Raw genomic sequence first — 13110 nt, forward strand, 5'->3', positions numbered from 1 at the left:
ATCCAAGAATCTTCACTCTAAAATTCAAAAGTGGACTCCAGAGGAAAAAAAGATGGAGGAGACAAGCAAAGGACTGAGTTCTACCTAGGGATGGGAAAAGTGTTCTACAAATTTCCAAGAAGACAGAAACGTTTGTCTCTGAATTGGGAAGATGCTAACAGACCAAAGGATGACTCAGACAAGACCAGCTTAGCGAATGAGTTTATTAAGGGTACAGAGTGGTAGATGGCTTATGGGGAGTTGTACTTCCAAAGTTTGCACACACATACACTGCTTACAAAGCTCTTATTTAATATACAGCTATAAGTCACACAGCAAAAAGCAGAAGTAAAAACGAGAATCCATGTGAAGAATTATACATTCAGGTACATTCTGTTCCCCCTCATCACTGGGAATTCTGGCTAGGCGTGCTGGTGCATGCCTGTAACCCCAGGACTCAAAAGGCTAAGGCAGGAAAATCGCTGAGTTCGAGGCCAGCCTGCATTACAAAGGAAGACCAAAAAAATCTAAAGTTAGCCAGGCATGGTGGCACATAACTGTAATCCCAGCTGAGGCAGGACAATGGCAAGTTGAAGCCCAGTCTGGGCAACACAGTGACTTAGAAAGACCCTGTCTCTGCACCTAGCACTCTGGGAGCTTGAGGCAGAAGGATCACAAATTGGAGCCTGGTTTGGACAACTTGGCAAGACCCTATCTCCAAATAAATGGTTGTAGTCCCAGTTACTCAGAAGGCTAAGGCATGAGAATCATTTGAGTCCAGAATACAGAGGCGTGGAAAAGCAGTGGTCTTTACTGGTCTTTATTGAATGAGAGGTGCCAAGAACAAGCAGGTGGGATCAAGAGTAGCAATAACAGGCCAGGCATGGTGGTGCAAGCCTGTAATCTCAGCACTCGTGAGGCTGAGGCTGGAGGATCGTTGTGAGTTTGGGGCCAGCCTCGGCTACAATAGTGAGTTCAAGGCCAGGCTCCAAAGTAAGACCCTGTCTCAAAAAAACAAAACAGAGTAGCAGTAACAGAAGCAGGAATAAAATATAAAGTGCCATGATACAGAGGATGTTGGGCACATGAAGTTGAGGACTGCCAAGGGAACCTAGGCCTGGGCAGCCTGTGCAGGAACCTTGGCTGGGGATGGAGGCATCTTGAGTGAGGCCCAACCTTGAGCCTTAAAGTAGGAGACCAGCTGTGTGGGCACTTCTGCAAGCACAGTCTGTGCCAGTGCTTCCCGAGGGGCCTGGAAGGACAAGAGCAAAGTCACTGAGGTAGGGATGGGAATAACAGCTTCCTAAAGTTTTTAGCTCAACCCAAGAAAAGATACAAATCTAACACCCAACCTGCCCAGACTTTGAGGAAAGGGCTTATATTTCCTGGTCCTCAACCCCATTCACCTCACAACAGGTGGAAGGATAAACTCCCAAATGGGTTTGCCCTCCAGCCTTGCCCCTACTCACATTCTGGAACTGATGGTAAGGCACAAACTGCACTATGTCATGGGCTGCTGACTCCCCAGGGCCCGTGTGTTGAGGCCTGCTATCGGCATCCAGCTGTTCCATGGCCTTGAAGTCAGCTCCACCCACTCCCACAATGATCCCTGACATGGGCAGTTTTGAGGCATTTACCACAGCCTGACAGGTAGCCTCCACATCTGTCACAGCACCATCAGTCAACAGCAACAGCACGTGAAGTATTGCTAGGAGCAAGCCCATACATGTATTCAGGAAGATGCTCTTTCTACAACCCCTCCAAACATTCCAACCACATATTCCCTTGTTACACAGCCCTCACAACCCATTACTGGTGCTACCAACAATGCTTACTGACGCAGTCCTTTGATATGCAGCCTGGGCTGCAAATCTGGCCACATGGTTGATAATAGGTGCAAAATTGGTGGGGCCATAGAGGCGAACTTGAGGCAAGGCTTTGCGGTAGGCATCTACAATGCCTTGGCCTGCAGGGAAAGAGGGAAAACAAGCCACTGTGAAATTCCAGACTTTCCAAGACTAGGCTAGTCCTGAAATCAAGAATCTAGATGCGTTTCATTCAGTCACCCCTGTGACCCAGGGTACCTAACTCTATCCTACAGATAAAAACAAAGGCTCAGGCTGGGGATTTAGCTTAGTGGTTTTGCCGCCTGCTGTGCAAGCCCAAGGACCAGAGTTCGATCCCTGGTACCAAAAACAAAACAAAAAAGACTCAAAGAGATGAGACTTGCACAAAATAACAGCTTGGAATATAACCCTGATTAAGTATAAATAAAGAACAAAATAAAAGGTAATAGGAAATACGGAGCTAGATCTTTTGGAAATGGAAGATCAAGAGATAGAGGGAGCAGAGGAGAGATCTAAAAAGAATTAACATATGTACTTGTGTTATGTATTTCTCACAATGAATGTAATCATTATGTGTAAGGAACAGGGAAAGGGGACGTTACTAGAACCTCTGCAGTAAGTCCTACTCTCCTGCGAGCCATGGCAGCACAAGGGGAATTAACTTATTATACAGGAAAGGTAGAAAAAATGAGACTTGGAGAAGCTGAGCTTCGGGCCTGATCAGTGCTGCTCTGGGCAGCAAAGACAAAAGCCCCCAAGCTTGCTGCACCTTTTATTCAGTACCAGGAGAAACAAAAGTAACAGATGACTTGGGAGTGGCGGAATCCCTAGATCAATGAGGAACTGTACAGATGCAGATTTGGTTCCTCCCAGGATGTCTCTCGAAGGCGTGGTCTTGTCCTGGAGCATCACAGCATCATGGGGATCATTGAGGTCTCAGTTGTGACCCGAGGCCAAGGTGAAATCATGTTTCAAAATGCCATAGCGGGCCTGTAGGCAGGAGAACTAGACCTAATCAAACGGTTTTTCCCTAAAATTATGTAGCATTGCTCCCGACAATTATGTACTGCAAACATATACTAATAAAAATCTTGGGCCGGGGATTTAGCTTAGTGGTTCCCACGCCTGCCTCTCAAGCAAAAAGTCCCGAGTTTGATCCCCAGTACCAAAAAAAAATTAAATAAATAAATAAATAAATAAAAGCTAGCTCTTGAAAAAAAAATCTAACCCCTGCCCCCCCAGATTAGGGAGATTCCCTGAACAAATTCTGGACTTTCTGAGAATTAAATCAACTACTTAACAAACTAATGAATTATAATCTACTTAGTAAGAATCCATAGAGATATTAATCACTGGAGAACAAGGCAAAGCTCTTAAAAAAGCTCTTCTTAAAAAGAAGAATTACAAAATCATTTGATGATCATCATAGAAATAACTGATTCAGGCTGGGTATAGTGGTATATGCCCATAATCCTAGCACTCTGGGTGGCTGAGGGAGGAGGATCAAAAATTCAAGCCCAGGGGGCTGGGGATTTAGCTCAGTGGTTCTGCTGCCTGCCTTGCAAGTGCAAGGACCTGGAATTGATCCCCGGTTCCACACACACTCATACAAATATTCAAGCCCGTCCTGGGGAACATAGCCAGATCTTATCTCTCTCTTTTTTTTTGGTACCAGGGATTGAACTCTGGTCCCTTACACTTGTGAGGCAGGCGGCAGAACCACTGAGCTAAATCCCTGGCCCCAGACCTTATCTCAAAAAATAAAAAAATGGGTTGGGGATGTAACTCACTGCAAAGGCCCCGGGTTCAATCCCCAGTACCAATCATCATTATCAGATTCAGAAAAGGATCACCAATGGATGTGAAAGTTGATTAATAGATATTAGGGGTTTTTGAGACAAGGTCTTCCTGTGTAGTTCAAACTGGCCTTGAACTCTCTGCAGTTCTCCTGCCTCAGCCTCCAAGCACTGGGATTACAAGCCTGTGTCCACACCTGGCTACTTTTTTGTTTTTGTTTTTTTTGGTACCGGGGATCCAACTCGGGACCTTCTGCTTTCAAGGCAGGCAGTGGGACCACTGAGCTAAATCCCCGGCCCTGTTTTGTTTTTGAGACAGAATCTCAGTTGGTAGTTCAGGCTGGCCTTGAACTATGTAGCCCAAGCTTTGAACTTGTGGCAACCCTCCTGCCTCAGGTGTAGCTCTAACTTGAAATTTATGTAGCTTCAAAGTTTATTCTCAAAAGATACTTATAAATTATGAAAGGAAGAACAGTATTTATATAGTGAAGAAATATGATAGACCCTATCTTAACCAAGACATCAAAGTTAATAACTAACGTCAGGATTAACCAACATTATATCCGTCTCCTGCTATGATGCACTGAGAATGTACAGCATTGTGTGGATAGTATTCCTGCTAAAAAATGTGAAGTCTTAGGATGCTTCAGGTAAACCCGAATTAAGGACTATTCTAAAAATTACCTAGCGTACGTACACACACACACACACACACACACACACACTCGTACAGGCAGGTGAACTCAGGACCTTGCACTTGCTAGGCAGGTGCGGCACCACTAAGCTATATTGCTATTGTTGGATATGTAGTTCAGTGGTTCCGCCGCCTGCCTTGCAAGCACAAGGACCCCGGTTCGATCCCTGGTACCAAAAAAAAAATCCTCAGCCCCCACGCCTGTATTCTTAAAAAATGTTAGTATTATGAAACATGATGAACTCTTATAGATGAAAAATATAACTGAATGCAATATGTAATCTGAGATTCCCTCTTGCTGTAAGACATGAGGACAACTGGCAAAATCTAAATAAATGGCATAAACTGGACAATATTACTGTATTATGTTAATTTCCTGATTTTGAGAATTACACTTTGGTTATGTGACAGAATGTCTTTTAGTGAACACTGAAGTATTTGGATGAAGGGCTATATGGATGATAATAGACACAAAGTTGGTAGGCTCTAACATTCTCAAACAGAAAAAAAAAAAGATTAAAAAACATCAAGCCAGATGTGGAAATCCATGCTTGTAATCCTAGCCCTTGCAGAAGCTGAGGACTGCAAGTTCAAGCCTGGCCTGGGCAACTTATAATCACAGTGATTCTTGAGGCTGAGGCAGGAGGACAAGATGGAGCTCAGGACTTAGCAACTTATTGAGACCTTGTTCCAAAGTAAAAAATAAAATAGAGCTGGAGATAAAACTCAGTGCAAAGAATTCCCAGTACAATCCCCAGTACAGGGGGAAGGGAGCCATTCTCAAGTCAGATCAGGTGAGTTCAAAAACTCCCACTCCTAGGGACTGTTAGGTAAAGATAATAATTAAAGGGCCGGGGGTTTAGCTCAGTGGTTTCAGCACCTGCTGCGCAAGCACAAGGACCCAAGTTCGATCCCCAGTACAAAAAAAAAAAGATAATAATTAACAATGTTATGGTTTAGATCTAAAATGTCCCCTGTGGGGGACAGTGGCGCTGCGCCTGCCTGGCAAGTCCAAGGTCCTGAGTTCAATCCCTGGTACCAAAAAAAAAAAAAAAAAAAAAAAAAGTGGTTAAAATGTCCCCTAAATTCTCAGGTGTGTGGAAAATGATGGAATCATGGGGTGCTATACTCATCAGTAGATTCATCCATTGATGAGTTCAGTAGCTGAGTGTGCATTTAGGAAGTGGGCCTGGCTGGAGATAGGTCACTGGAGTGTGACCCCAAGGGTGCATTGTTGTCACCAGCTTCTCCCTTCTCTGCTTCCTGGCTGCTACGGGATGAGCTGCCATCCTCCACCCAGGCTGTTTCTGCCTTGGGCCAGCTGACCATGGACTGAAACTGTGAGCCAAAATAAACTTCTCCCCTTTTAAGTTGTGATTATTAGGTACTGTTTCTATCAAAGGGAAACTAAGATAAACAGCTACTGTTTTGGGGGTAGTACTTACTACATGCAGGATTACTGCTTTAAATGTACTGCTTTACTTGAATCTTCTCCTTGAATACTCAGTACCCTACGATATTTAGCTTAATTGTAAAACCAAAGCACAGAGAGCTAAGCAAGTTGCCCCAAATCATGTGGTTAGCAAGTAGCAAGATGAAGAGTTGACTCCAGAGGTAGAGATCCAACAAGGCTGACTAGAGGAAGAGATGCTCAGAGAGGATCCAATGAAGCCACAGGTACTCTGTAGTGGGGGAGAGATTTATACCCTGAAATAGAAAATTAATCAGAAGATGATACATGTAGATCAATCCAAATATCTAGATCATTGAAAATGGGAAGCAGTGCTGCCTTGGCTGGTCTGCACTGCTCAAGCTTTAGCATCTACCCCTCCAGGGAGCAGCCATCTTGAAAGGATCCCAGACAGCCTCGGAATAAATAAATGCTACAAAGGCTTAGGTCAGACTCTGCAAGTACCAGCCCTTTCTTCCTACTACCTCCCCTCCAAACACTGGGAAATGCTGCAGCCTACTGGCATCCTCAGCAGCAGTCACTCTGGGCAAGAAAAGCTCCCAACCAGCTCTGGGCAAAGAGAAGATAAACAAGGGAACAGGTCTTGTGGACTTATGAGGGCAGTCACCCCTGCCTGCCAACTCCCAAGGACCCCTGTGAGCACATGAACACACACACTGACTTTGTCATCATGCTGAGGGGGAAGAGTCCCTAAAGAAGTCTAGAAACAGCAACATATTCCGCCTGCTGGCTGAAGGGGAGAATTCTTGAGACTGGGTTATTTTGGGTTTTGAATGCAAGAGAAAAGAGGGGAAACTGGTGTGGTTGCCTACAATCAGAGTGTAAGTAAGGCAAGAAGGGAACTGTGTGAACACTCAGGCTTTTTGGCATAGTAGACACATGGGGATCACATGTACATTCTCTTCTTGGAGTATTTCATCTGGGTTCCCACCAGAATTTTTTTTTTTTGCTTTGATTTAGTTGTTTATCTCTCTCTCTCTGCTCATCTCTCTATTTTGTATCTTTAACCCAAACTTCTGTAGCAATACTATTTTTTATTTTTTTACTTGTTTCCTTCACTGTTCAAATCTTTTCAAGTTTTTGTTCACTATACATATTCTGTCCTCTCAGCTACCCCTATTTTCTCTTGTATTAACCTTCTTGTCTTCTCTATTCCATTCTTTTTGCTCCTCCTTATCTTACCTAGGTCCCTGTCTTCCTTTGCCTCTTCTCCACTTTACAGGGGCACAAATATATAAACAGATTCCAACAACCTCATAGCTCTCCTCACTCCCAAAGTACACCTCCTTCCTCCTAACATCCCATCCTTACCCCAACAAATATCTTCTTAAAACCCTCAACACTAACACCTCAATCCCACTAAAAGACTTCCAACAGAATCTGATCCCCTATTTAATTTTTCAATCTATTACTCTTTCTCCTACCAACCTTTCCTCTTACTGATTTACACTTCTCTTTCACCCATCCCTCCATCTTATCCCTTTGATCCTCCTTCCACATTGCAGACTAAATGCTAGTAATAACAGACGACTAGCTGCAGTTTTGATTAAAAAGTGAAAGTGTAAATGCAAGTTTTATCACTTAAAAGCAATGTAAGATCAGATCTGTTGATGCTGTTATAATCAGTAGTAATTCTTTCCTCAAAACAGTGATAGGGTCTAAACCACTTAAATAGCTGAAGGAGTAAATACTACCTCTGGACAAATAAAACAGAAAACATATCACTGGAAGGCAATATCTAACTAAACAGATCATCATACCAACTACAATCTCTCCTTACCCTACTTGACTTCAATCCTCAGCACCAAAAAATAAATTAGAATCTACACCCCACACACACACTCACAGATGCATGCACACACATAGAAGAACATGAGAAAACAAGGTAACAAAAGGCTCCCAAGGTCTTCCAACTGTTGCCCAAGGTAGATTCAGGGAGTACCAATGGAAAGTAAATACCAGGTATTGAGATTTTATGACTTGCTTAAAGAAGAGTTAAAGAAACTTGGTGAGTTCAAAAAGGACATAATGCAAAAGTTTATGGAATTGGGCTAGGGATTTAGCTCAGTGGCACAGCATCTGCCTGGCAAGGACGAGGTCCTGAGTTCGATACCCAGTACCAAAACAAAACAAAATGAAAAAAACAATGAGGATATGGGAGAAACAAATAAAAAACTGGAAGAGCTGATTAAAACAGTTTAAAACACGAATGACAGCTGGGGCTCAGTGGTTCTGCTGCCTGCCCTGTAAGCGCAAGGACCTGAGTTTAATCCCCGGTACCCAAAAAAACCCCAAACAAACCATGAATGACATATTTGCCAAAGATATAGATTACACAAAAAAGTATCAGATAGAAATTTCAGAAATAAAAAAAAATAATATAGAATTTATAAATTGCAGAAATAAAGACAGTGTTTCACAAATCAAGGACAAAATGGTAATCACAATGAATTACTCGATAAAGCCTTAAAAACGATAAAAAAAATTTATCCAACAGCTACTACATGACACCAAGAGGAGGCTGAGCCAGGAGGATCACTGTGAGGTCAAGACCAGCCTGAACTACACAGTGAGACCCTGTCTCAAAAAAAAAGTGGAAACAAAATGGCCATTCTTCCAAAACTGATAGATATTATACATTTATTTCTATTTTAATGCAATCCCAATCAAAATACTTACAGCATTCCTCAGAGAACTGGAGAAAACAACTCTAAAATTCATATGAAACCAGAAGAGACCCAGAATAGTACAAACACTCCCTGGGCAACAAGAGCAAAGTGAAAGGCATCACAATACCTGACTTCAGGTTATACTGCAAGATTACAGTGAGAAAAACAGCATGGTATTGACATAACAGACATGTGGGTCAAGGGAACAGAAGAGAAGATACAGAAACAAACCTAGACACATTCAGCTATCTGATCTTTGGCAAAAAAGGCCAAAAGCACATGTTGGAAAAAAGATAGCCTCTTTATTTGGGTTTTTTTTGGTACCGTGGATCAAACTCGGGACCGTGCACTTTCGAGGCAGGCACCGGAACCACTGAGCTAAATCCCCGGCCGGCCCCCTCTTTATTTGGTGTTTTTTTTTTTTTTTTGAGACAGGGTCTTGCTGTGTAGCCCAGGCTGGCCTTGAACCCATGGTAATCCTACTGCCTCAGCATCACAAGTGCTGGGATTACAGGCATGCACTACCACACCGGCTAAAGATAGCCTCTTTAGGAAACAGTGCTGGGAAAACTGGCTCTACACATGCACAAAACTGAAGATAGACCCATACCTCTATGTACTAAACTAATATCAAAATGAATCGAAGACCCAAATTTTAAAACAGAAACAACCTACTGGAAGATAGGTAAAAACTCTTGAAGTGATTGAGGTAGGCAAGGACTTTCTGAACAGAACTCTAATTGCATAAGAAATTAACAGCAAGAATAAAAAAAAAATGGGATTACATCAAATTAAAAAGCTTCTGGGGCTGGAGATTTAGCTCAGTGGTTCTGCAGCCTGCCTTGCAGGTGCAAGGACCCTAGTTCGATCCCTAGTACCAAAAAAAAAAAAGCTTCTGGACAGCAAAGGAAACAACCAATAGAGTGAAGAAACAACTGACAGAATGAGAAAAAATTTTTGTCAGCTATTCCTCAGAGGACTAATATCTAGACTATGTAACAAACTAAAAAAAATTAGACTCCCCAAAATAAGACTCATTCAAAAAATGGGCAAATGAAATAGACAGTTCTCAGAAGAATAAGTACAAATGGGCAATAAATACATGAAAAAATGCTCAATATCTTTGGCCACTAGAGAAATATAAACACTTGGTATTTCTTTTCAGTAACTTTTTTTTTTGGTACCAGGGATCAAACTTGGGTCCTTGTGCTTGGAAGGCAGGCAGGGGAACCACTGAGCTAAATCCTCGGACCCCACTAGAGAAATATAAATTAAAACAACACTGGGATTTCGTCTTATACCAGAAAGAATAGCAATCATCAAGAAATCAAATACTTTTTAAAAAAGGAGAGAAAAAAAAATAGGAACAGAACTTTTGTATATAAGGAGGGGAAGAGCAGTTGAAGGGGAGGATGGAAAAAGAAGCAAGATATATCATGTACAGGTACAAATTCCCTATGTGAATGTTGAATGTTATCACTATGTATATCTAAAATGTGCCAATAAATGTTTTGCTTCAAAAAAATTTGAAGAAAAAAATAAAGAAAGAAATCAAATACTAACAAATGCTGCCATGGCTGCAGTGAAGAAGGAACCCTTTTACATCGTTGGTGGGAATGTAAATCTAGTATAGCCATTATGGAAATCAGCATAGAGATTTCTCAAAAAATTGAAAATAGAAACTCCATTTGACCTAGGTATTCCTCTTCTAGGTATCTTCCCCAAAGGGCTAAAGATATCATATTACAGAGATACATGCATGTGTTTATAGCAGCACAATTCATAATAGCTAAGTCTTGGAAGCAACCTCTATGTCCATCAACAGACAAATGAAGAAAATGTGGTATCTACATATAATGGAATACTATTCTGCTATACAGAAGGATAAAATCAAGACCTTTGTAGGAAAATGGATATACTTTTTAAAACATAATGTTAAGTGAAATAAATCGTCACACAAGCTTAAATACTGTATAGTTTCTCTCATTTAAGTAATTCCAAGTACAAATAAAGAGAAAAAGACTAATAAAAGGAATCAGGGAGCTAATCTTTTGCAAATGGGAAGGTGATCAAGACCCTGAGGTTTGGGGAAGGGGAAATAAAAATGTAAGATGCGTCATGTATACATATACCAACTATCTCCAATGAGTATAATCTTTTTTTTTTTTTTCGAGACAGGGTAACCCTATGTAGTTTAGGCTGGCCTTCAATTCACTATGTAGCCCAGGATGGCCTCGAACTCACAGTAATCCTCCTGCCTCAGCCTTCCAAGTGCTGGGATTACAGGAATGTGCTACCACGCCTGGTCTAATGAATGTAATTTTTTTTTTGGTAAGGTGGATCCAACTTGGGTCCTTGTGCTTGCGCAGCAGGGGGCAAAACCACTGAGTTAAATCCCCGGCTAATGAATGTAATCTTTATAATGTCATAAACATGAACTAAAAATAATAATGAAAATAGGGAAAGGGGGTCTAGAGATGGAGGAAGGGGAATAAAAAGAATCAAGATAAGTTAAGTACATGTACCCACTTCCTAGGATGAATGTAAACATCATCTACTCCAAACACGTATGAATTTAAAAACAGAGTAAAGGGCCGAGGATTTAGGTTAGTGTCACCGTGCTGGCAGGAGCAAGGTCCTAAATTAGATCCCTGGTATCAAAATAAATAAATAAATAAATAAATAAATAAATAAATAAATAAATAAATAAATAAATAAAAAAAAATAAAATAAGTTGACTCCAGAGAGGTATCTCTAAAATTCACTCTTTTGGACCATGGAGGCAGGTATCTCTTCCCTACCCCTCTTCTTTGCCTATACAGGCTCACCCTTCAAGTATGCACAAATCAATCTGCTTCACACTGAAGGACAGGGAACTTACCTGCACAATAGGGGTTATTAGGTTTGAAGTTCAAGGCAAATTCATGTGAGACCTGAGGGCAAGAAGGAAAATGAGGATTTTACTGGTGACTAAATGTCTGGTAGTGGCAGCGGAAAACGGGCTGCTGGCTCTGGCTAGGCCTCTGAGGAGATGAATCCAGTGCAAATCCAAACCGTCAGAACTGCCACCATGACAGTGGGCAAGAGCAGCAAGATGCTGCAGCACACTGACTACAGGATGAAGTGCATCCTGCAAGATGGCCAGATCTTCATTGGTCCCTTCAAAGGTTTTGACAACCATATGAATTTGATCCTCTGTGACTGTGATGAATATAGGAAGATCAAACCAAAGAACTCTAAACAAGCAGAAAGGGAAGAGAAACACGTCCTCGGTCTGGTGCTGCTCCGAGGGGAGAACCTGGTCTCAATGACAGTAAAAGAACCTCCTCCCAAAGATACTGGCATGGACTGAGTGCCACTTGTTGGATCTGCTGGGGGCTCCAAAATCTGTACGGCTGTAGGTAGAGGAATCCCAGCAGGTGTTCCCATGCCACAGGCGCCTGCTGAGACAGTCCATGGGGTTGGTGGGCCATCTCAGCAGGTGATGATCCCACAAGAAAGAGGCACTGTTGCAGCTGCTGCCACAGCTAGTATTACAGGGACTCCAACCCAGTACCCATCTGGCCACAGGGGTCCTCCCTCAGCTATGGCCCGAGGTACACCCCCTCCTGGCATGATAGGCCCCCCTCCTGGTATGTGGCCACCCATGGGTCTCCCAATGGACATCCCTCCTGGATGAGGGACTCCTATGGGCATGGCCCCTCTAGGGATGTGGGCCCCTCCTCCAGGTATGAGAGACCTTCTTTGGCTTTGGCTAGAGTTATAGAAGTAGCTCCATAGAAGCATGGGCCCAATTCCCCAGGGCCATTTACCACAGACCTGTTTATTATGTAGTTTTCAGAATCTCATTGGATTGTCTAGTTTCCCTTACAGGGCCCCCTCCCCGGGAATGCTCCCACTAAGGTCCTAGACTCATCTTGACCCTCCACTGCTCCCTGCTTGTTTTCTGCGAGGCTATACATAGTCCTTTTTTTCCTTGTGGCCTATGAAACTGATTTATAATAAACTCTTTTAAGAAATATTATAAATGCACCTCATATATCCATTTATTTTAGAAAAGTTTTAGATATTTTGGTGCTTAAGAGTGTAAAGGAGAGTTACCTTGAAAAACTAGCCCTAATTTTTTTTTTTAGACAGTCTCTCTCTACGTAGTGCAGACCGGCCTTAAACTCTATGTAGCCCAGGTCGGCCTCGAACTCCCGGCAATCCTCCTCTCTCAGCCTCCCGAGGGCTGGGATTATAGGCATGTGCCACCACACCCCACACTAGCCCTAATTTTAGCTGCTTTCTGTAAAATTCTTTACATGTACTTCTCATATACTGAGATTTACAAAATGAAACTATAATGAGACATTTCCCTCATCAGACTTGAAAACCAAGTTTATTGAAATATTCATATGTGGTTGGGGTGTGAATTGGTACATCCACTTTGGAAGGCACTCATCTAGATAACTCCTTGGGCAGTGCTTTATGAAGCAAATGCTAACAATGGAAACTCTATTGAGAAAGGAAAAGTTATGGTATCATTTCTCCCAGGGTCACACACATAATTAAATACTACTTTTGAAATGTAAAAAAAGAAAAAAAAGGAAAGAAAATGAGGTTCTTTCCCCTGACCTTTGTGCTAAGAAAAAGGGCACTCTGGGGCTTGGGG

At 42.3% G+C, this 13110-nt stretch overlaps 1 protein-coding gene and 1 pseudogene across 1 annotated transcript in view; one reads left to right on the forward strand and one right to left on the reverse strand.

Moving 5' to 3' along the window:
- Positions 1-189: 189 nt before the first annotated feature.
- Cpne1 (copine 1) overlaps positions 190-13110 on the reverse strand; it is a 46380-nt gene continuing 33459 nt past the window's right edge. The window contains 5 exon segments of the mRNA XM_087188954.1: positions 190-1231; positions 1449-1676; positions 1679-1687; positions 1815-1945; positions 11338-11389. Of these exon segments, the coding sequence (XP_087045080.1) occupies positions 1091-1231; positions 1449-1676; positions 1679-1687; positions 1815-1945; positions 11338-11389 (561 nt within the window). The 3' untranslated portion in view covers positions 190-1090.
- On the forward strand, positions 11409-12445 carry LOC101725392 (uncharacterized; annotated as a pseudogene).

This window comes from Heterocephalus glaber, unplaced genomic scaffold (assembly GCF_053883595.1).
Source record: "Heterocephalus glaber isolate CG9 unplaced genomic scaffold, H.glaber_assembly_v1.0 deba00001532, whole genome shotgun sequence".
Taxonomy (NCBI): Eukaryota; Metazoa; Chordata; class Mammalia; order Rodentia; family Bathyergidae; genus Heterocephalus; species Heterocephalus glaber.